Consider the following 24,967-nt stretch of genomic DNA (forward strand, 5'->3'; position numbering starts at 1 on the left):
GTTGCCTTTGAAGTTACAAAGCCAGCTTCTCCTGCTGCAGTCCCAAAGTGATTTACGAGTTAACTAACTCCTAACAAAATCCCTGTTGCTTAGAAGAGTATCCTCACAAGCAAAATCTGAGATGTGTTTGGTCCTGAAGCAATAGAATGGCAAATTATTTGTCCTAAGGATAAAAACAGGAAGATCACGAGCTCAAACCCCACCTTCTGAGGGGTGAGACGCACGCAGAGGTCCTGCTGCACAGTGCCTTAGGTGTCTTACCCTTCATAATGCTTCTATTTGCAATTCTGTAGACCATCTTTCGCTCACTGCTCTGTTATTCATCCACCCACGCTGCCGGGGCAGCACCTTCTAGAGACTCTGGGCAGCGCTTTCCTTTGCTGTTCTTCTGCTGTTCCCTCCAGGCCTTGCAAACTCCAACGCTGTTGTTACGACAGGTTCTCACGGGAAGTGATTGCCACCGGCATGCAAATCCTCTCTTCTTCCCCCCCTCTCTTTTTTTCCCCCCTATGCCTATGGTTTACGTTAGGGGACTCAAAACGTATGCAAAAGCTCAGTAACACACAAGATGTAGCCCCTGGTCCCAGACAACACATCCACCAAACAGCACTAACAGTACCAAAAGAGCACCCAACAGCCAGTCTGAGCAGGTCCTGGTGATGTTTATATAATTATTGTGGGACAAGGATGATGAGGGAGACCACATGCAGCACCACAGAGGACACCCAGGGAGGATGTTCATCAACAGTTCATCAACAGATCCTGTCGCTTCTCTTCCTGGTTGGCTTCTGGGGAGAGTCTCCTCTTTTCCTTTTCTCACTCCTTCTCTCTCTCTCCTTTCTCCTCTTCCCCTCCATAAGTTCTAACATTAGTCAATGTAAGCCATCAGTGATGGACCCACTGATAAATTTTTATGCATGCAAGCTTGTCTCAACACCCATTATGCAACAGCCCTCTATGTTTATCCAAAAAGGTTCCTTTAAGTTTCTATGAGACCTATTCTTACTGACTAAAGAGCAAGTTTTTTAAGAACATCCAAAAGCCTTGCAGGTTCTACAGATCATAATATATCACACAACATCAAGACTTCTGTGCAGCCACAGATCACTACTGAAAGAGCTTTAAAACAAACAAAAAACCCATACAAATACAAACAAACAAAAAGATCAAGCAGTAATCAAACTGCATTTCAATTTGTGCAAAACTGCCACTTTTGCAAGCGAGTCTGGAAAGGGAACAAAGATATTTCATAGAACTCAGACGGAGTTTTACCTTCTGTAGGAAGAGGACGATCCTCACAAGCATCTTGGCATGCAGATCCTCCAGGGTGAATAGTGTCCGGGGCGTGCGGATGAAAATCTTGGTCTTTCCATAAGCAATGTCATGCTGAAATCCACAGCACTCTATGAGCTTCTTCACAGCTTCTTTGTCTGATGGGAGGTCGTGGTTTGGCCAAGTGAATTCCGAGATCATCTTGTACCTGGAATTACAAAGAAATGCAAATTTGTCATCTGTGTTCTTAAGAGGGTCAACCCTTCAATGTATTTTAGAAATCACCGTGATATAATTTCTCATAAAACCGACCACAGGTGGAAGAATTCGGACATTCTGCATGGAAAAATCCAAAAGCCAAGGGAAGAGAACGTAAGAGGTGCGATTTTGTGAGCCACCAAAACCAGATGCTGTGAGGAGCTCACTTCATTAGTGCACAAACGATGCAACACGGTCAGTCTCACCAATATTTTCCTGCAGATTTGGCAGCTCTATTACTCACTCTCTGCGTTCAATTTTGAAATACTTTGCAAGGACGGAAGGCTTTGGTTTGCTCGCACTCTGTGTCAGAAGTCAGCTGCAATCAACCATTTAGTCAGAAAACCTAGACTTAAAAATCCTGCAAATAATGTTTTTATCATCGTTTTGTACCATTTTGAGTGAACTTCATTATTTACCAAAGTAGCAGATAGCAGACTGCCAGGTAGTACAAACACCAGTGCCTGTAATGGCTGTTCAATCGTTCTCTCTAGTCTGGACTCTCCAAACTACTTTTCACAGGAAAAAAGAAGTTGCAGTTTGAAACTAACAAAACTATGAACCAAACATCAAAATAACAATATCTGGACTCTGCTCTCAGTAAGATTTACCACCTTTAAGAAGTGCTGAATGGATGAATAGGTGCTTGCAAAAAGCAACAATGAATTTTCTACATGTGATTTACAGACATAATCAAAAATGTAATAGACATTTTCACTTGAATATTATCCATATTCACGTTCTAAATAAAACATGCATGCAGCAGTCTTACCCACTTCTCTATTTAAAAGCCTATGATCCAAGTCAAGCATCAATCTCAATGTCTTAAACATTCAGATTTTTCAAAATTTTCAGCTAGTTATATATGGACAAAACAATAAACTTTTATAGGAGGGACTCAGTACACCAAAAATAGGAACTGCTCAACACACTAAAATAAAGCTGAACAGAAATATACCACGCTGTCACTTTAATTCATCAAATTAACCTTTCCAAATTAGTCTTTGAAGAGAGAGAGAGAAAAAAAAGGAGACACACATGTGGTGTCTAAACAGGGCACACTATCAGCTCGAGGGTTACAGTAGACAGACTAGAGATCTTCCTGATAAATAAAACAGGCATATGAAAAAAAAAGTCTCAGACTCATAACAGAAGACTTTGCATTTATTCTTGGTTGGCAGAAGCACTCCCTCTCCCGAATACACATGGGACATAAATATTTTACACAGATATCAAAACACTTTCACTGATTTCTTTCCTATTCTTAGCAGGAAAATGTTCCCCTAGTAATTAATTTAGTGGGATTTGAGTAGGAAAATCTTGCTCTGCAAGTCATTTACGCCTGGGGGAGGGGAAAAAAAGAAGAAAAAAAAAAAGCAATCGGGGTGGCAATGAAAACCCACCTTTTCTTGAACAGACCTGCTCAGCTGAGGGGCTACTGCAAACAGGATAACATTTCAGAGAACTGAAAAGCTGCCAGCAAAAGCAGTAATTTCAAATTCTCCTCCTCCTTTACAACAAAAAAACGAGGCTATGTTATTCAAAGAGACCCCAGGCCAATCTGACCGTCTCCCTCCTGGACCATACGTGGTGGGACTCGTGGTGCAATATCGTGGCAGGTCTTTTCGTTCTTCCAACGGCACGTGCAGGGCAATGCCGCTAACTCCTTCCCTACAGCAAGGAGCGTGACCTGGATGCCACAACGAGTCTAAATCCCAACCTCGTTGCTAATTATAGCGAGGCAGAAGCCAAAATAAATCTGCTTTCAGACAGCACAACCCTTCCCCTTCCCTTTTGCCTAAAGATCTCGACAGCTTTCAAGGTCACTCATATATTAAACATCCTTTTCCAAGCTGCCTTTGTTTCTCCTTCTATTTAGCTCTAGAAACACTGGACGTGCACAAGGTTGCTCCTACAGCTCATGATTCCCAGCGCCACTCTCCTAAAACTGAGAGCGAGCCTCTACTGCAAAACACGGGGTCTGCCCGTGAAGCAGGGCCGTATCTTCCCTCCACCGCCGTTCAGTTCACGGACATCGCAGTGTCGTTTTCATGCTATGTTTAACGTTGCCTTAAAATAGGCATGTGGCTGCCTTAACAGAGAGAGGGTTGGGTTACACGATTCCCATCCGCACATGCCCGCGGGGGCCTCACAGGCGCCGTTCTGCCCCCTTCCCTCGCCCGCACCCCTTTCTGAAATCCACTCGACATTTTTTTTTTTTTGGGTGGTAAATTTTATGCTAAGCCCAAAACACATGACACTTTTTTTGTGTTAAGGCTTTGCAGTCTAGCCTGTTAAGGCACGTGGTCTCGATGTGCATTTTGCCCCACTCGAAGATGCAGTTTACCAAGCGAAAGCAAAGCATCTCTAGGTTCAACAACAACAACAAATATTTAGATCTTATCTTCCACCAATTGGTAAGGGCAGACTGGTTTTATTTAACCCGTTCTTATACAGGGCTCAAATATGAATCTTCTCAAGTATATGGAAATGCTGAAAAGGACATTAGTAGCCTTAATTGAGCTTCATGCTATTTTCTTCCGCTCAATATGAGATAGACTACGCCACAGTGTTTTAGAGCTAAAGAGCACCAAACTCTTTCTTTTCCTATGGAAGAGAAAAAGTTACTTGCGTACACATGCCAATACATGTACATGCACACATATACATATATACGTGCGTGTATGTAAGTATGCATGCACATCTATCTCCCCCCACTGCCAAAAGAGGGATCAGCGAAACACAGGGCAATAAAATCCAACTGGGCAGATGTCCAGATCTCCTGGGAGCTCCTTGGAAGACAAGCCAAGAGAAGGTCGGCCTGGGCAGAAAGCAAGTTCAGAACATCTCCCGCGAAACCCAGCCTGTCGAAGGCTTGGGCAAGACTTCTCCCTGTTGACCAGAGCTCAGCAAATCTGAAAGCTTCGGGGGCCTGTAAAGGAGTTTGACAAGTGTTTGTGGGACTGAGCTTTTATGAGAACTTTCCTAAATGTAAGCAAACAGATGGCATTGGGTTATGTCCTAAGATCACCTCTTGCTGAGTCCAGAGCTGAAGGGCCTGGATGCCCCTGCCTGCCACCAAAATGGCGCTGTGAGGAAAGGAAGAGAAACCCCTTATGATCCGTATCCAGAAGCCATCCCAAAAATATGTAGCTCGTACCACAAGCCATATTCGCCCAGCCCCTTTTGAGAGGTAAGTCTCACCCAAAGGTGAGGAACAAAGAATTCTGCCTCGGTAAAAGGAAAAATAAAATCAAATAAAAACAATGCCAAGGGACATGCCAGAAGATTTTGGTTTTAGATTTCAAAAAGTTAATGTAAAGGAAACTCAACTGAGAGCAATACTGTGGCATGCAAATACAGCATTTGATATCTTGCACTTTAGATGTTTAATCCTACCGCAGGGTTCTGCCGCACAAATGTTACAATAGGCTATAAAAGCTGTACCAGTTGCCATGAGCTAATTTGGTTTACTGCCTGCTAACACCTCTTCTGGTCTTGAGCTTACAGGATCTCATCAAACATTCATTAAAAACAAAGCAGCTGTTTATATTAATAGCAATTATACAAATGTTACGAGTGAGTTGTAACGAATCCCACAAGTGAGGGCAGAAGCAAGCCCTAATCGCTGTGTAACGTTTAAGAAAATTGATACACAATTTACCATTCGTGTAAGCTGTATTTGTTAAGCCATAGCCTTTAGTTCTACTTCAGGTATCATGAAATATCCAGGCAAACCTTCACTGTGAACAGCAAGGTATCTTTCAACAGCGCTTTGTTTCTAACACGTGACATCCCACCTGCTTAAATAGTTTGATTTTTTTTTTCCTACCTTCAGGGCCCATTTCTCCCCTGACTCAATAAGAGAAGTCAAAATCAATTCAATACTTCACCAGCAAGAGGATAAATTCTTAGCACCTATACTAATTGACTGAGGCTCTAAGACAAATTTCTATCTAAAACATTTCATTTGACACAAGTCTCATAGGAATGAAGAGGGCAAGAAGTACCAAAAACATGTTTTAACGGGGTCAAGTTATTATCCCTTCGTCAGTCTTTCAGTTTTTAAAGTCAGAGGTTCCTTCCTGCACACACGTAACGTCACTATGCACCAGCATGTGCTTCCCAAGACACACCAGATCTGTCCGTCTCTCTCCCTGCAACAATTAGACAATATTCAGAGAGAAAAGAGAAGCTAATTAGTTCTGGTTTTAGGATTATGCTCTGGAGATGATCTTCCTCGCAAGCTCATTCTGAAGAGACTAAGACAGCTGTAGAATTGTAGCATGAAGAGGTCCCACCTGCTGGAGGGCCAAGAAAGCACCCGTAAACACATCTGCTGCCCCAAGATGAGAAGGCAAGCAGAGCCCTTGATAGACTTGTGTTTTATTGTACCCAATAGTAGATATTAAAAATCAAAACAAAAAAAAAAACCACACGCCCTATGATCAAAAGCAAAGTATCACAAGCCCAGAGGATTCAGGACTTGCTCTTTACTCCAAAGAGCACATCTCCTTCAAATGCCCTAGTTGGCTTGCTAAGGTCATTTGCCAGTGTCCTTCTTACCTGTGAAGAAACTTCTCATATGTTTGGCGGTAGGCAAATCCTGCTCGACGGACTCTCACGTTCTCCAAAAGGCCAAGGTATTCAACCTGATGCCTGCACCGTTCCTCGTCGAAGAGCTGTGGTGACTTCTTATCGTTGGGCTTAATGCAACGGACATAATATGGTTCCTAAGGGGGACAAATCAAACCGGGTTTCACTCAGAAAGAAAAAGTCTGTGCAGGTGCTATCGTTTCCAATTGAAAAAATTAAAATGTCCGTCTACCTTAGTCATTTGAATAAGGTTCGATTTCTTAACAGGAATTACAAAGTTAGAACAGAAAAGATTGAAGATTGGTGCATAACACGTTCCTCCCCTTAGCAGTCTGCAACAAGATCTACTGTAGAATCAATGCTGCTCATTCAAGTTAAACTGCCCTTTTTTCTGCTATACATCAAAATCGGTTTCACATCCCTCTTCGCCACAGCCTTTGAAGATAATGAAGACAGTTTTCATAGAAGACCCAGCAAACAATATAAATGCATTAGCCTGATTATAAGATGAGGCTTTTCAAATATCGACATCTAAAGTCTGGATTGCTCTATTATCTTTAAAATACGCTGAATGCATCTCCTCTAACAGCTGTAGCAATGTACTTGAATGATGAATATCCCTAAACACTACTCCGTGCAGGGCAAAAAAACAAGTACCTTTCAGCTCGGTTCACCATCACAAGCAACACACCTCCTGTGAGACCTGCTACAGGACAAACGCAAGCCCCAGGACGTGAGCTCTCCTTTCTGCACCACTTCAGAGCTGCTCATGACAAAGAACATTACACTGGCTCTGGGAGCTTTTCTTCAACGCTGCCTGCACGGTCCTGCTCTGCATCAACTGAGCTGACATAAGAGAGTTAAGGTCGGAGCCCCACAAGGTTGCACCTTAATCAGGCTGCGGTCAGGAGAAGTCAGTCCCATACACGGCCCTGCTAGAGGATTTGGGGTGGGGGGGGGTTGATGTTATTTTAATTTTTGAGATTTAAGGCAACTTTATGTATATATTTGCAAATACACACACACACATACAGAAATACATATACATATATAGGTATACGTATATGTGTGTGGGTAGGAGTATATGTATGTATGTTATATATAACTAGCACCAATACTTGCAGAGGAAGGCTATCATTATTTTCAACTAAAGTACTTCCATCACGCTGGGTTTTGAAGTTCATTCATTTCTTTCTTTTCTTTGTTAGCTCTTGTTATCCCATGTCTGGCTTCACTGGAGGGAAAAGCAATGACTAAGCTTCATAAAAGGTCAAAAGGCCCACCTCAGTTTTTCAAGGTACAATTTTGTTCTCATAATATTAACATATATTATTAAAAAAAAAAAAGCCCTTGCAAAAGGAGTGGCATATTCTGCAGGCTGGCAGGGGCCAGTGACAAGGAGAGAACTCAAATGAGGATCCCACCAACTCGTTCAGGTCAGAAGGCCACGACATATCTGGAGATGGCTTCTGAGGACATGTTAAAGATGCCCCTACGCTTGAGTGTTTCAAAAACCAGTTGAAGGCAAAGATCAGTTGTCTGTTTGAAATCTTAATACTAACAGGTTTAAAATTTCATAATCACATCTGATAATCAGAAATGAAATTTCAACAATTCTCTCCTGGGCTAGAAGAAACTGTCAGGCGGCTGCAGAAACACGTGCGAAACTGTTCTCAGAGTAAGCAGAGACTCACTCTCAAAACGCAGGGCTACACCAAGGGCGCTCCACAAGAGCCTGGTCCGTGTCCTGTACTACCTGACAGTTTCATTAGTGATTTGAATGCAGGAATAGAGTGTGTTTACTAGATCTGCAGGCAACATACTTTCAGAGTGCTAGGTCAAAACTCATAACAACTTTGATAAATGGGAGAAGTCGTCTGGAAAAAAAATGGCATGAATTTAACAAGGACAAATGCAAAGTTCTACATTTAGAGCGAAATAATTGTACAAAAAAACCCCAAACACTACTGATTAGACACTAGAGCTAAAAAAAAGATCTGTGAGTCCTAGCTGAACATGAGTCAAGTTCATGCTTTTCTAACAGAGAGGCATATGAACAGGAAAACCACTTGTAAGAAAGAAAAGAATATTTAGATTTCTACTTGTCTGAACATTGCAATCAGTTTGGGCACCGCAGTTCAAGTGGGCTGCAAACAGAGGTGAGTCAGTCCAGAGAACAAGAATGATCAAAAGATCTCGCAAACATGACGCAGAGGGTAAGCGGGTTTTAGTCTATAAGGACTGAAACACATCATCATCCTAATGTTATGCTTAACATACGTAAACAGCAAATATGAAGAGAAATAAATATTCTGTCTGACAGTAAAGACCCCCTGGCTTCAACCGCAGCACAGAAATTCAGATAAGGCACCAGGAGAATAAGGAATGGGAACACGATGCCTATGGAAAGGAGGGGAATCTCCATCCCAGGAGAGAACAGACTGGACGAACATCTGTATTGAAAAGATGTAGGCAGCGGTGCCCTCAAACAGGGGGATGAACTAGATGCACTCCCAAGGTCCCCTTTAGCCCTCTTTTCTATGATTTGTAGGTCGCTGTCCTAAACTTAGGATAACGCGAGGCCTCAAATTGCTATTTTTCCCTTCAGTAATACTGAGGAAATGAGATCATCCTTGAATATCCTGGATAGTCCTGACATGACCTGAAGGTATGCAGCATTACTGACAGGCAAACGGAGCTTCCACACACGCTACCGAATATGAATAAGCCAAAATACAGAGGGGCATGGAAAAGTAGAGCTGCGTATCCTGGAAGCTGATGCAAGAGACTGGACTTCTGGAGGAAGACGCTGGACTGCAACATTTCCCTGCTTTCTCAGGGATGTGACCCACAGCATCAAGCTGTGCTTTTTTCCTGGGTGGTTTTCCTTGGGACAGGAACGTACTGGTGGAAAACAGCACTGAGGAGAGCGAGCAAAATCGAAACCAATCAACCATACATGAGTTGGCAGCATCCACATTCTGTCTGGCCCTTCATGCAGCAACCCAGGAGGAAGCCGAGAGGAGCACGTGGGCCAACAAAGATGCAAAGCTATTGCCGCGGGCAATATAAATTCAAGCACTATTTTCCTTCTCACGCAGCGACTTCATCTCGTTCTGACAGAGGAAGCACGAAGCGCTTCAGGGACAGCTCTTGCTTGGCTCCTTTCCTTCCCGGGGAGGCTACGGCAAACTTGGCACAGAGCGGAGAAAACGGCCCCGCTTCCAAGTAACTGGCTGAGCTCTCTGGAAAGGCAGCTCCAGGAGTTTAAGAGAGATTTATGCATTAATTTCTTTGGCTTTCTCCCGGGTCTTTGTTCACTCAGCTCACTCGTCCTACAGGCAACCTGCATGGGTGACAATTTTTGCTTAAGTTGGAGAATGCCATCGCGACACAGGAACGCAGCGGTCACCCGAGCTCTTTAAACCCTCTCTCGGACATCACCTGTGGAGCTCTGAAGGTCAGAGCAGCCTGTTTGAACTTAATACTCATTCTTCTTTTGTGTAGGGAACCAAAGCAGAAGATCAGCTTGATATGCTCATAGCAGCTACTACTAATGAGGAGGAGGAGTTTGCCGGACCTGATGCCTGCAGCTGGTAACCTCTGTACCATAATCTCTAAACTGTCTGGCAAGAAACAAAAGCCAGGTCATTTATCGGCCATAACAAGTCTTCTAACAAACTGGAAATAAGCTATTTCTGGTAACAGCAAGATGTACGGAGAACTCCTGAAATTACAGCTGAACTTAGAAGCTATAAATCAATCTGCAACCGCGGAGGTGAACGGTCTGTAATTCTCCCCATCTCCTTTTGCTAATATTCAGCTCAGATCACTTCTTCATCCACACATTAGTCACCTTTAGCCACAGAGCTGTCCTAGTTGACCCTATTGCTAGGGTCACTAACACCAGAAAGAAGCCAGAACATGCCAAATCTGCTCTCAACATCAGATGCAACAAAATGGTATTAAGATGAATATAGGTCTTCTGATCAGATTAATATACATACAATCCACAGAACTGCAATATCTTGAAAGCATACTGAACAGCAGCAAGCAAGTTAAAGAACTTATCAGGAGCATGAAGTCAAAAGTGCATCCCATCACTGCACTTCAAGGAAAAGGGCCTCACTTGTTCATTAGTGACATTACAGTGTCCCAGTTCACAGCTAGGTATTTTTGCAAATACATAAATTCCCTTTATCACATGCAGATAAGTCTGCTTGGGCTGTCACTCACGTCTTTGCCAATCAAATATGCAACATCTCTCAATGCAGAAATCTGTGCTTCCTGACTTCAAGCCCAACACAAAGGAGTGAGTGACAGTATCTGCATTTAATGTAGAAGGTAGAAGGCGAAATGCTGCTTTCCTTTTGGAAAACGTAAGCAGGAAGTTCCTGCGCAGACAGGAGATCATCTATCAGTGCAATTACTATGCAATTAAAGCCTCTCAGCAATGTAAGCTACTAGGATAAACTCTAAAGTAGATTATTCCACGCTTACAATCCTGCCAGCCTCATCTCTTCAGGGGGATAATTATCTCACTCTCATTACCACACCCTGAGGCTGTCAAGACTCAAAGTTGCATTTTACAAAACAGAAGAACTGAAATATAGAGACACAAAGACCCTAGTCCTGAAAGCTGTTTAGATGTCTAATAGCGATCTGTATTTTTTTATTTTCTATTTTTTTTTAAATCAAGGTTGATTTGTAAAGTTGAAAGAAAACAAAATGGTTTGAAGTCTCTGAACTCTAACTAATTCCTCTTTGAAAGATTTTTTTTTCTATAGTTTATAGCTGATTGGACGAAAGAAGGTTAGGACACAGAACCAACAAATCTGGGCCAAATATGTCCAATCAGTTACAATGATGACATTTTAACTTACTAGAGGTGAAGCCTGTCAACACGGATAGGAGAGGAGAGGTACAGAATTTACGGAAAAAAAAAGAAAAAAAGAAATCAGATAAAAGGAGTTAGAGGAGGAAAAAAAATGAATGCCTAAAGAGAGTTCCTGGAGAAGCTCATCATTTGTAACAGTGTCAGCCAAAGGACTTCCATTGTGAACACTTAGAAGAACAAGAAAAAAAACAAAGTAATCCATCACCAAAAGACCAAATCCTCAAGAGAAAAGCATGGACAGAAAACCACATGCTTGAGAAATGTCATATGGCAATATGACCACTCCGGAAGCTGTCTTCTTCCTTCTTCCTTTCTTTTCTTCCAAAAGCATTTAGTTCTATCTACCACACTTTTCTGCCCAAACATTCAGGGTGTACGTTTAGAGGATTAGTTTCTTTTTTTTTTTTTTTTTTTTTTTTTCCCAAGCATACCAGTAGTGATAAGAGCCTCTTCAGCTCAGCATCCTTCAAAAGCATTATTCGCAAGATCACGTACTTGTAAGGGTAAGTGTAGATACAAGCTAAGGTTAAATCTGTAGTTGTGAACAGCTCTTGCATTGTTATCAACACTTCTAAGTTACTCACCCTGACAGCGGCATTTGACGTGTGTACTATGTTTTACAACAAATTTGACTATTATGTGGTTTCTTCTCTGAATTTCACTGAATACCTGAAACTGAGGCATAGAGAACCGAAATGACTTACCTATATTCACACAGCTTGCAAAATCCAGAGACCGAATTCAGTCTATCATAAGCTCATAAGTCTCACCTTCAAATTCTACATAAAAACCACACCACCTGCCCCTGCATCCCAGGAGCTTCAGAACTCTGCTTCATCATTAAACTCTAGGATTAAACCAGAATAGCAATGAAAGAGAATTTTAAATGTGGTTACTCTAAATATTGGAAAAATTGTAGTACCTACAGCATTAGCTGGTTCTTTGTCTGCTGAATTTTAGTTTCGTTTCTGATATGATTAAGAGTTGTCCAGAGTTGCCAATTACAAATAAATTCAAGGTAACATGAACTTGAACTCATACTGGCCAGTAAATTATATTTTGAATATTTATTTTCAACAACATCTAATTTCCATTCACACAAATACACTAACCACTGTGGTTTGTTATATTAATATAGTTCCACATGACAAATTAAAGCATTCTTAAGGAGTTCTCTATTCTTTCTTTCTTCTCCTTTCCTTTAACATCTTCAATTACAAAAATTTGAGAGACTAACTTAATATTTTGTCACTTTGAGAAAAGCACTTCATGCACTCAGTCCTGAAGGCATAAGCATAATCCCGTTCCACTCTAACACATAACAATACCTGCAGATCTCTACAAACATAGCGTCCAAAGAAACTTCTCCAGACAGCAAAGCAAAGCTCAAGAATCAATTTGTAAGGGAAAAAACAGTGCAAGTTCCCTTGTCAACTCAGGAGTTCAGGAAATGAGACTAACTTGGGAAGCTGAAAAAGTGTACATACGCTAATACGTATGGATGTATTAGAGTTTTGTGTAACAGTTTCCATGTTCCTTTTTTTTTTTCATAGAAATGGAGAAGGGAGCAAGAAACAGAAAATCAAATGACCCAAGAGAACTGCAAATAGCTTTAGAAAAAGTCTAAGATGTCTTCAAGGAAGAAGATACCTGGGTAGATCCACATAGATGTTTTACGTTTCCAAGGCAGATCCCAACCTCAGCTGGCATATAAACTCTTAGAGAAACACCACTGAAGAACATGCCTCAGCCTTTTTAGCCGGGATGGAACAGATAAAGTATGCCAGGCATGTCCTGTGCTCCTCACCTAGTTCAAGTGGACTTGTCTAGCACCACTTGCAGGACACCCTGCCCTCAGCATCAAGCCTCCAACCAGAACTACGCATCAATAGGGGCACTTCTGAAGACAAAACCCCCAATCCAGCAGAGAATACGCTGTTATTAAGGAACTCTCAGCACGTCACATGGTGGGTCACAGCTCAGTCAACTGCTTTCTGACTTACTCCTGCTCACCAAATTAGCATCTTTGGGGACTGTGCTCCCAAGGCGACAGGCTTAAAGGTATTGCTGATTCTGCCAAAAACACTGCAGCTTTTCTAGAAGGCCAAGCAAGTTATCAATGAAGATTGTCATTCTGTTCCAGCACTGTAGAAATAGAGCATATAAACACAGTTTAAAGCATTTTACAGAGAGAGAAATTAAACAAGAGCAAACAGCCGAGGTGGATTTTGAGGTTAGGAAGAGGAAAGCAGCGCTGACTGCACTTACATATCTGCACACTCAGATAAAGTTAGTAAATCACCAGGTCATACTGCAACAAAATCCAAGCCTATCTTCATCTTGGTTTTTGAGAAACAGTTGAAAATACACAAACAACTGATATTACCTCTCCCTATGAAACTCATTCCTCTGACATCTGTAGACAATAGCAACTAGCCCACCACTTGTGCAACACTGTTTTCACAGGGCTGGTTTTCATCAGCTGTTGCCACAGGCTTCCCAGAAAAGTCCTGCAGGGTCCAAACCACAGTCAGACATGCAGAAGTTGTCATTTTTGGATCCCCAGAAGTACAATGCTGGTCCTGGCCTAAGCTCGGGAAAAATGAGTAATACAACCCAAGGGAAGGAACCACAGCACCAGTAACTGCAATAAGTGGTATCCCTCCGAAAGAGGCGGTGGTTTAGTCAGTCCAGTAACAACTGTTCACCCTCTCTCCAGCCCCTAGCACAAGCAGGAGAGCTGAGACAAGTATCCAAACTGGCAATGACTCACAGGCAAAGTATCCCATTTATTTGTGCATAACCAGTGTCTAGCAAAACATGGTTCAAATGCCCAGAGTTATCAGCTTGCTAATAATACGCACATGTTATTAACTGTCCAAAAAGGCACCTCGGAGAGGCCCTGAGGCCACAACTGTCAGGGAGCAGCAAGGGACAGATAGCTGGGATGTGATGGGGATATCAGGGCTGGCAGGGCAGGGGCCTTGCTGGGCAGTGCCCTGTCCCACCATGCCCAGACAAGGTGCATAGGGCAGACCCAGAGACTGTGGTCAGGTTCCACCACGGTTTGAGATCCCCAGGCAAATCTATGGTAACAAGGTAGGTCCAAGGGCAAGCCAGAAAGTCAATCTGCAAGTTAGGATCAGACCCAGAGATTGGCGGACAGGTCCATGGTGACAAGGCAGGTCCAAGATCAGGCCAGGATGTCAAGCCACATGCCGGTAGCTGGATGAGCAAAGTCAGGCAAGGACAGGGCTGTGACCAAGCTGGAGACTGGCAAGTAACTTGGAGGCAGCGCAGGCAGGGACTGAAAGCCCTGAGCCGAGTGGGCCTGTGGGCAGGGTGGCTCCACATGAAGTTGGTCTGGGCCATTAAGGCCTACCCTGACAACAGTGCCCAAACAGCGGCATTAATTCTTTCAAGTTGGTTTTACTGTTTGAAGTAGACAACATTTGTGTTTAGGAGCCTTATTTAAACAATCCATCCTTTTTAGAACACCCCAAAATTCAGATCCTTTCAAGTAACACAAGCTTGGTTTCATGAAGGGTCTCATCATTTTTTTTTTGTTTGTTTGAGATGTACACAAGCCAGGCTCCCCACTAAAAATAATTAAAGTCCAACGACGTAAGTGAGTTTGCAAACTTAAGTACTTACAAATATCGTTCTGCAAGGAGCATTAGGCATACAAACTTCTAAAGAGCAAGTTTGCAAGTGCGAACTCCCCAGCTTTTCCCCCTTCCTTCTGGCCTTCCCTTATGCTAAAGGCTGGCCATAAAACACTACAGCCCTTCCTCAGCTTCTTACTGCATGGCAAGAGTTAAGTCCTGACGAATACCACAGTTTAGGGAGAGCCCTCCCTCTAACAGGAACCCTAAACCTTTGGGAAATACAACACTAAGACAATTCTCTCCACTGCTATTTAAAGGAATGCATTCAGACACACAGAGTTGCAATGAACTCACCAGCTTAACTTTGATTTGGAAGCAATTTCTGTTTATGGTCTATTCTTGAAAAAGGTTGCCATTTGCGATAGGGATACTGATGATAAATAGACTGAAACCAATTCATTTCACATAAGCCAGGCAGCCTTCAACGATGAATTTTGATACCTACTGACTCAAAATGGATAATGTGTGATATAAACCCTCCATCTCCCACTGTGGATTGCAGAAATTGTTCCGAACACTATAATGCAAGGCATTCTTTTGCCTATTTTATTTGTCCAAATACAAAGTGACCTAGAATGATCTCTTTCAAATAAACAAGCAAATCAAGTTATTCCATGAACACCTGCTGAATCTTCCCACTAACTGCTCCCTGCAACCTTTCCCTTGATCACAACCCGCTCACGCAATACCCCCAGCAGTTTTTGTCTGCATCACTTGAACCACCTCACTGCGGTACTCCAGGTTCCCAACCTGTTTGGCTAGACAAGAGATAACACATGACCAGTCTGATCACTGCTATCTCACCACAGAAGAGAACCACATTAAGAATAAGTGGCAGAAATCAATCTTTTTCCTCTCATTTTCACAACATGTAGAAAAACCTTTCTGCATTCTATATCAAGTTTAAGTTAGGGGTGGCCAACAAAGTTATTGGGACTGGTAGATCACGTACATCTTGTTTCCTTGGGAAAAACACACTAAAATAAAGTCTGTCTCCTCCTCACTCCCATCAAAGTCACAGTCACCTTCTCCATCACCCACAGTTTAGGTTTCACCATCCAGGAAAGCTCCTGGCTGCACAAGCAGCAGTGTAGGACCTCTCTCAGCTTCTACCAACAGCGCCTGCTTAAACCCAGGCCTGGCCTTGTGCTAACTAGGGCCTCCTCTTAACAGCCTTTAGTCATAGACTTCCTGGGGAGAGCTACGGGCTTTATTCCTCTATCAGAAAGTTCAACGAGCACCTCGAGTCCATTTTGGTCGGGCTTGTGCATCCTCCCGTGGATTTACTGCCAATCATCAACCCATTCCGGGACTAGAATTCAAAAGTATAAAACAAATGTGTTTTCATGTAATTTTGGAAGCTGGCTCAATATATTATTTCCTGCAACATTCCCAGTGTGGATAGTTCTCTCTTCCTGTGTTCTCTGTCAGCACTGCATGACCATGCTCTGACCAACACAGCAGCTATTAAGCCCTCATTAGTCATGCGTTTGCCACTGCAGGCAAAAAATTCCGCTATCGCTTAAACTCTTCTCAGGCTCCTCTTATTAGAACAAAGATCATCTTTCTACAAAGCTTTTCCTGGTTTTACCACATCTGTGTTCATGCCCCATCCCCCTCTCTCCAGACCTTGCACTATTAACACTTCCCTTGCTACCGCAATTCCCCCGAAGATAGTCTGAACATTGTTTGATGTTGCTTAATTATTCTGACTGTTAATATACACCCTCATTCCGGGGTCATTGCTCTTCTGTAGTCAACAACCCCCTTCTATGTCACAACCAAAATGCCAGGAGTCCAGCAAGGTCACCCAGTAGCAGTAACATCCAAACATTTCTTGGTGATCTCTGCCCACATGAGGGATCACTCTGCTCTTTTGGCTCCTTAGCTGCCCTGCATTTAAACAGCCTCATTTCGAGTTCACCCCACCACATAACCCCCTTAACATAAGGCTGTGCTCACCAAACCAGTACTTTCCGCTAAACAAAAAAAAATATATATATATATATTATTTAGTAACATAAAAAGGTCTCACTTCACACCATCTCGCACAGCAAAGGAAGGGAATGGAGAAAATCACACAGGTCTGTCTTTATTTTCGAAAAAGTTGTTTTGCCCACTGTAAAATCAAAGCTAATCTGGCATTGATCAGCTTGTATTTCAGACTGATTACAACGACAGGAACATGACAGAGAAGCTACACCTAAGCAACCAGAAGTTGGAGTCAGTTTTGACACAGAAGTATTTACCTTGGATGCCAAGTTGTCCACTAGTGCAATCATGGAGTTCTTAAAAAGGGTAGCAGCTGTCAAAGGTCGCTTGGTCACCTCAGTGATGCTCAGTTTACCTTCAGGCCACATCATCTTCAACACAGGATTAGAGCTAAAAGACAATCTCTTTAATTGCACAGTCTAACAGCAGGGCAATAAATGATCTACTAAACTTAAAGCTGCCTGCTTCTGTCCAAATCTACTGGTGTTTTCAGCTCAGAAACGTATCAGCCAAACCAGTATGTCATTCTTGGCCAAAATATTCCTTGCTCTTGAGCAATATATAGTCCAAGCTTACAACTAAACGCCCTGGAAGAATGACAAGTGCATTCTCCTCTTCAGATAGAGAGGTGCACTAATGGGATAGTACAAATACTGCACAAGTGATCTATCAAAAACCGAGTCTGCCTCACTGACACAAGCATAAAGAGGAATTTAATCAAAATAGAAAAGAGTAAGATCATAGCCCACAGCATCCTCCCTTGAAACTCACTATTTGATTTCAAGCCATACTCCTGCACTATTCTTGATGTATAAAATAATTTCTACGTTTCAGTCTATGTTTTCTTGAAGGGCTGAAGGTGAAGTAAAATGGTCACGATGGATGGCAAGAGCGCTGGAACAGACAAAAGCTCAAAGCAGTTAAGGGATCTAATGTCCAATCTATCACATGCATTAACGTGCCCTAAGTGGTCTTTGCGAATAGTCTTTCCCAGAGACTTAGCTGAAACCAAAGGCTACATTTAGTAAGACCTCTACACAGCAAATATTTTGCAGGTTTTTTGGTTAATAGGAAGTCTTGAAAATATGAACAGCAAGACTGTTCAAAGGAGTCCACTGAGTATACATGATAAGACAGTAAACTAAGATAATAGTTTTATTAGCTTTTAACCAAGGTAAACAGAACTGTCCAAGCAGCTTCTAGGCTATTTTGTGTTGACTCCCACTCTTATCAAAGTCTGTGAAAGGTTGAGACAGACAACATTTAGAAAAGAATTAAAGCGCATTTAATGCCAGTCTGCAAGGAAGAGTCTTCTGGAGAGCTTATATATACATATGTATGTTTTGATAGGATTTCAAATTTGCTTGTCAAAGGCAAATATCAGTTACTTAATTAGTATTTATGATAAGTGACTATACGATTTAAATCTGTCATGCCAAAGGTTTGAATCCTCTTCATATACTCTGTTTGCTCTTTTTTGTCCACACTCCAAATCTTTCAAAAAATGGCTTTTAGTTGGGGTTTGACAAGATTTACTCTTGAGCAAATGCTACTCAATAGCTTAAGCACTGATTTAAAAAATAAAATAAAAGATCAGTATTGGTACATCTGCAGCTGGTCAAAAAAGTGGTTAATGACAAACCAAGCAGTACAGGTAGCCTCTACACAACTATTTTGATTGCACAATGTCCTGGATTCAAACAAACACTTCAGATTTACTTAAATTAAAGATTACATCAGAGGGAAAACAACATACACAGAATATGGATTTTATCTTGGAAAAAACTGTAGCAGGTCAGCTTTCAGGTCACGGTGGAGAGTCAAACATCAGATCCCAAAGCACTGTTTACTACGACTGCTAATGCACGTGTCACACATGTAGTAAAGATAGCACCAGTGAAAACATTACGCTATTCTAGGATCCACTCTATAAAAAAAGGGATAACAAATAAGACTTAAAAGGAAGCTCATTAAAGATTTTTATACCTACCTGTTGTACATGAGGCGCTTGAAGTCCTGAAATAAAGTGTCCTTGTTTTTGTCAATAAATCCAGTGACGGAGTAACTAGGAAAAGAAAACAAGAGTTAACTGCAAAGAAGCAGAGTCCTTTTCTGAGCTGCTGCTATTGCCTGTGGAATTGGTATCCCTGCACTCCTACAAACAGATGCTAATCAGAAATGCAGCTCTGTTTTCCAACCTATCACTAATTTGCCACACAAGTACTGTGCAGGACCTGGATCTTTGTGCCTAGCTTTCCACCTCTCATGGGGGAAGAACCTAGTTTTAGAAAACTATTTGAACGATGCAGGTGAAGCACATGATGGCTGAGACCCATAAAAGGACTTGGACAAGTTGCAGACTGCCCAAACTCAAGAGTTAGGATCAAGAGTTACGCTCACAAGTTCTGATTTTAAACTCGAAGCCTGCGTTTCTGCTAAATCCTAGATTTCAAGTTTTGCTTTTCCACATGCCTAGTCTGTCACTCTCTTGGTGTCAAAGAAAATTCTCCAGCAGGAGTGCCTGAAATCAAGATTAGCCAATAACCAGGTGATTAGGGAACTCTTGGAAATAACACAAATCTGGAATTCTTCCCGACCTGAAAGACTACTGAAATTCATCTCTTCTCCAAGGCCCAAGACAGGGAGCTGTCTGTTCACGATGGCAAAGTCCAGAAACTCCTTGTTTGGTGAATCCCAAACTCAGCTGCTTGCCCTTGTACCCTCGAGTTTTAGATCCCATCCCCATCCTGGGACACCAGCTCCTGAACTGCAAAAGCCCTTGGATCCAGGGCATGCCTCAATCTCACCGTTCCCCAGAACATAACTTAGGCTTAAATACTATATGCAGATATTTCCATGTTTCACTTTTGGTTTAGAAAATTTGCAGCCACTGGCAGCGCAGAAGTTGCATCCGCCAATATGACACCACGTATTTTTATTAGCAAAATGTTTCAAAAGCGGGTATATCCATCAGCAATCATTGATGAAGGACTCTGTAACAAGATCTGATATCACTGAATGGGCTGCACCGGTTACTTTCAGTTACTAGTTACTTTTATAAATTAAAGGTAGATCTAATCCTAATGTAAAAGGTGTAAAATTCTTTCCTCGTTATCTCCCTTTGGATTTTGCTAGCACAGGGAGTTACACAAATCCTAAAGTGACCATTAAATCATGTCAGTGATATTCCCGACAAGCATCTTTCACTTCAACTTAGTCCACTCCACATCACTATGAAACACTGCAGCAACTGTAAACTTCAGGTACGGAAAACTTTATAACTTGAATGAGGAAGACTCCTTGTACTGACATTTATTTCAGTTTAACAGTACCCTGCATTTTGAGTCTGCTGAAACTGATGTGAGAATTTAAAGCTAGAGAGTTATATAATGGTACAAAACAGATGTCTAAAACAGATTTTATTAGCTCAGTATAGTCTTTTTGAATAAACAGTGCTTTTTTCCCCCTTTTTTCCCCCTCCCCTGAAGCATTTCCCCCTCCCCCTCATGCATATTCTCCTTTTGTTTCAGTTCCAAGAACAAAATCCTATTCTGGTTGGCAAGAAACTAGCACGAGATTTAATTGATAAGCAATTGCTGCACTCTGTAATTCTGTATGACAGCTATTTCTGGCTCATACCAGAAGCAGCATTAAATCCAAATATTGTACCACTTCAAAGCTGGTTAAAAGACAAAAATAGAAGGTACAACTTCATTTCTGAAAAAAACTCACATCACATCTCCAGCGTAGTGCTTGATTCGAAAGTCTCTATCAAACTCCAGGATTTTGTCAGTGGCACAAAGCTAGAATAAATTTCACATACATTAAAATGTCACCCTTCAAATTTCAATCTTTATGGAAGAGCAACTTGCATTGGAAGTTGAAGGAAAAACTATGGTTATTCCCCTGTATATATGCATGTGAAGATGTGAAATCCCATTATTACATGCTTTAATAAATTTTTTCATGGATGCTTTAGAAAAAAAAATTGCACAAAAGCAAGTTGCAAGAGCCCAAAAATTTAGTTTTTAAAGAAAAAAAAACAACTCAATCAAAACTGCCATTAAGCAAAAGGAACATTTGTGCATACACAGAGGTCTGCACTTAGGAGTTAATTAATGCCCTTTTAAAAATCTTCCTTTATATTTGTGATATCCCTCCTCAGCAAAGAAATGAAGAACTCAAAATAAGACAGTTACAGCAGCAATGTTTGTTCTCCCCTGCCAATAACGAAACCACTCTGGAAGGTCTGACCCCTCTTCAGCGGCGCCTAACCCTGCAGATCCAGGGGGGCCAGCGCTGCAATCCCTATATTTTCGGCTCAGGCTCCCGTTTCATTCTTTGACTACAACCAAGACGTCAAGTGCCCCCACGGCAGCCGTTCAGTACCAGCAGCCAGAATACCCGCACCCCTTCATGAATAACGGAAGCCAAAAAAACACATCACGCTGTGCTTAATTAAAAAAAAAAAAAAAAAAAAAGGAGAGCACCAGAAAAATGATTTTTCTTGTTAAAGCCCAAAGGGGGCAGGTAAACGAGTTAAGACTTTGCAGGATGCATGGGCACCATTCGAAAACGCTGAGAGCTAGGAATAAATATTTACCCACCTTACCAAAAGTCTTGGGAAAACGCAAGAGGAAATTAGCATCGTTGCACTGCAGGGTAAGAGATTATTAGAAGCAGGAAGATATCCTTCAAAAGCTTAACCTGCGTCCAAGAGTAGAAAATAGATTGGCTCAAACTGACAGATTAGATTAAAAAAAAAATCACAAGCAAGCAAAATGTTTGAGTAACAGGTACATAAAAGGTTACAAAGGTATAAGAAGCCCAGCACGTTAGGAACAGGAAGCCTGCCAGGGTTTGTAGGGCTGACAGATGACCAAGGTACAGAAGGAACGCAGAAAATGAGAAAATAAGGCCATCCCAGAAAAACTAAGCAATTTGTCTTTTTGCAGCTGTGTTCAGCAGCAAGGCGATAGAGGGGGTCTAATGCCTTTTTCAACCACCCAAATTATACATCTCAAGCCTACACATCAGTAGAAGAGGTACAGAACAAACAAAAATATGATGAAAAGCAGCAAATGCCTCTACCAGATGGGACACAATCAAATTCACCCGGCACAGGTGAGTTTGGAAGGTAGCTTAACATGATAATTTTTTTTAATGAGTGTTTTTCCCCGTGCATTTTGCACCTGCTGAGCAAATCAGTATAAATTATAAAAAAAGAAAAAGAAAGAAAAAAGATTATGTGTACTGATACAGTTGATAGTCTGCTTGGTTTTCTAAGAGGAACATAAGGTTCCTCGCTAGCAACTCAAATAAATTAAGCTGCTACGAAAGACAAGAGAAAAGGTCCTTGCACAGAAAATGGAAAGCCAGGAAACAGAGGGTAACACTAAATGCTGTGGTTTTACAGTAGAGGTTCACCAGGGAGACCCACAGGGGCCTGAGCTGAGGTCTACGCTGTTAATAGTCTTAAATGAACCATAAACAGAGGATAATAAGAGGTGATCAAGTTTGTTGCTAATAATTATTCAGGGAAGTAAAAACAATGGTTGAATGTGAAGAACCTTAGGAAGACACCAGAGGCTAAGGTAAGGGCAATGAAAAAGCAAACGAACTTCAACAAAGAGTGATACGCATGAAGATACGGGAAGATAAGCCAAGGTTCACAGTTAAATGAGGGATCTTGAATGACTATTCCCAATTCTCCATATCAGAAAAGACACAGGAGAAACTGGAAGAGGCTTGAGGAAGGGCAAAGCCCATCAACTGACTGCCGCAGAAGGAACAGCCAAAGGCACTAAGCTGCTCTGGGCTAGGGAAGAAACGACAGTGGATGGTGACAAACAACCTGGTGGAGGTGTAGGGGAAGACTCAATGAACACCATCTCCCTGTTCAAGAGCTATAAGGCTCAGATGTAACCTAAAGGGAAAAAGGAAGAGGAAGGAAAACGGGGAAGGAAGGAGCTTTTTACATATAAATAACCAAGCTGTGGAGCACTTTGCAAAAAAAGAAAAAAAATAAAGGAAAAAAAAAAACGGACAAGGGCTACTGAGGACACCATCCCTTATTCAGGAAGTTTCTGGACTGTACAGCACCAAGTAATTGCTCTTTGCTTGCCCCAATTTCTTCTCTCATTTAGACCTTCACTATTGCCCAGCATCTTGGACGATACTAAGTCAACCAGGTGGACCAGAGTGGACCTTCTCACGCACTTAGCTTCACAATCAGTTTGATGAGCTTGACACTATTCAGAACACTTTGCTATTTGAAGTTTTAGCAATTCATATACTGTCTATCGCTATCGCTCTACTTGATCCTTTGAAATTATAAGATCAATTAAAAACAATCAGAATTTAAAGAGATTGAGAGAATTTGCCTGTGATGTTGAGAAGTATTACAGAAACAACTAACACTTGTACATGTCTAGCTTACTATTAGGCAATTTGGAGAAGAAAGACCCACTCCCCCTTCCTTCCCCCCACCAAGGAACATAAAATTTTGCCCCAAATATTCATAGTGGAAATGTTTGCCGGCATTTTTCCTGGTTTGTTTGGCTTTCACCAGGACAATCAAGCAGACAGCAGCAGATCAGATAGGCAGTACACAAACTAGGACACTACTATTTAGGGCACAGCAGCCCCTTAGAGCTTATCCACATGGAGCCCATGTGCAACATGCTCTACAGGGGAGCAGTGAAGCATTAACTGAGGCTGAAAGATGGGAGCTGTTCCCATAACATATCAGCACACATACTTTAACTCTTTAGGATCATCTTCGATCTACACAGAACTTTATAGTACCTGGAGAGAACAACTGCAGACAGAAAGAGCAAATTATGCAATGAAAGCAAGTCCTCTGCTTTAATCCAAAGTAGAAGAGGCTAGCTGAGATAGCTCGGATTTCTTACAGTACTTCTTGATGGGATAAAGGCTCATGGAAGAAGGTATTTTAGCTACTGGTATAGGACAACGGCAAAGATGGGAGATGGGAAAAATATAATTGTTAGAATTTTATGGGTCAATATTTTCAAGGCTATATTGATTTAAACTAGAAATTAGCAGGCCAGGGAGATGCATCATTCCCTCCATAAACATTATTTATAGCTGTATTCCTTGTTTCCCTTCCAGGCTGTGCAAACTGTTTTCTGACAATGCCACCCCCTACTGAGGACTACTGCAATAGGCACTATGCTTTTTTTTTTTCTTTAATATTCTTATGCTGCAAAGGGACTCCTGAAGGTAATGACTCAAACAGCAATTTTTTTTTTATTTTCCTTTTATAGCCTCCCACATGCTTTATGAAATTCAGTGCTCTTCTCCGACCACAAAGTACTCCCTCCCTTCTCCCTAATGGAAACGCTCCACCTTAGCAGAGATGGGACGAAAGATTGAACAGAAACTGAACTCCTTTCTCGGAGATTAATCTTAAGATAGCTCTAGAAGCTGGACCTTTTCCCACGCTGCCCCACTGCAGAGAATTTAAGGATCCACCCCTCCAGGCTTCACTCTTCCCAACCATTAGTACTAAGGGAAATAATTTGCATTAAAATGCAGTAACCTCAACGAGGCTTCATGAAAATACTTGATTTCAGGTGAGTCTACTCAGGACTATTCCTAACATGCCTGCTGCTTAAGCACATAAAATTTAGGTTAACACGGAAAGCAAAATTCCCCCTTTCCCCTCCTTCAGCTGACATGCATGTGGCAGCTGAGGAGACAGGTTTGCTGCAGCTAAAGGGCACTTAAGGAAAGCCACAGCTGGAAGAAAAACTGCTTATTTTATTTCCATCCTATCCTCTAGTCAAACAAGCCAGATCCAGACCTACTGTTTATATTCAGCCTCCCTGGAGGCAATCTTTAGCACATATCTTATACAACTCTGCTAATTTTGTATTTCTGACCTACATACAATATTATACTGGGGAAGGGAGGGAATGACTATCCCAAACCCTACACTTTAGGATCCTAAAGGCTACATTTCAAACGATATCCTCAATAAAGAGTCATCAAGATACTAAAGGCCTTTATCCGATTACTCAGTGTGAAAGATTCTCAAATTAATCAGCCTGGTGACCATGTTTTCGGTATGCTGCCAAGCGATGAATAAAGCCTTTTCAATTTGTATCTAGTACCAAAAACAAAGCAAGGCAAAAGGCCTGGAAGATCAAAGATACTGTTTAAGATGAACGTGCTTTGCAGCCAATGACGATGGAAAAAAAAATCACAGTGCTGTAATAAAGCAGAAGTGTGAATAATTTCGCTGTCATTATGTATTACA

The 24,967-nt window shown here is 41.7% G+C and overlaps 1 protein-coding gene across 1 annotated transcript in view; it reads right to left on the bottom strand.

Annotated features, from left to right (window-relative positions):
• The window catches only part of MYO1D (myosin ID), a 136,451-nt gene that overhangs the window by 68,656 nt on the left and 42,828 nt on the right, over positions 1–24,967 (bottom strand). Inside the window, exons 12-16 of the mRNA XM_062595903.1 lie at positions 20,416–20,486; positions 18,674–18,748; positions 16,941–17,073; positions 6,097–6,263; positions 1,273–1,480 (exon numbers count right to left, since the gene is read on the bottom strand). Of these exons, the coding sequence (XP_062451887.1) occupies positions 1,273–1,480; positions 6,097–6,263; positions 16,941–17,073; positions 18,674–18,748; positions 20,416–20,486 (654 nt within the window). The remainder of the gene's footprint in view (positions 1–1,272; positions 1,481–6,096; positions 6,264–16,940; positions 17,074–18,673; positions 18,749–20,415; positions 20,487–24,967) is intronic.

Source organism: Rhea pennata, chromosome 26, assembly GCF_028389875.1.
Source record: "Rhea pennata isolate bPtePen1 chromosome 26, bPtePen1.pri, whole genome shotgun sequence".
Classification (NCBI taxonomy): Eukaryota; Metazoa; Chordata; class Aves; order Rheiformes; family Rheidae; genus Rhea; species Rhea pennata.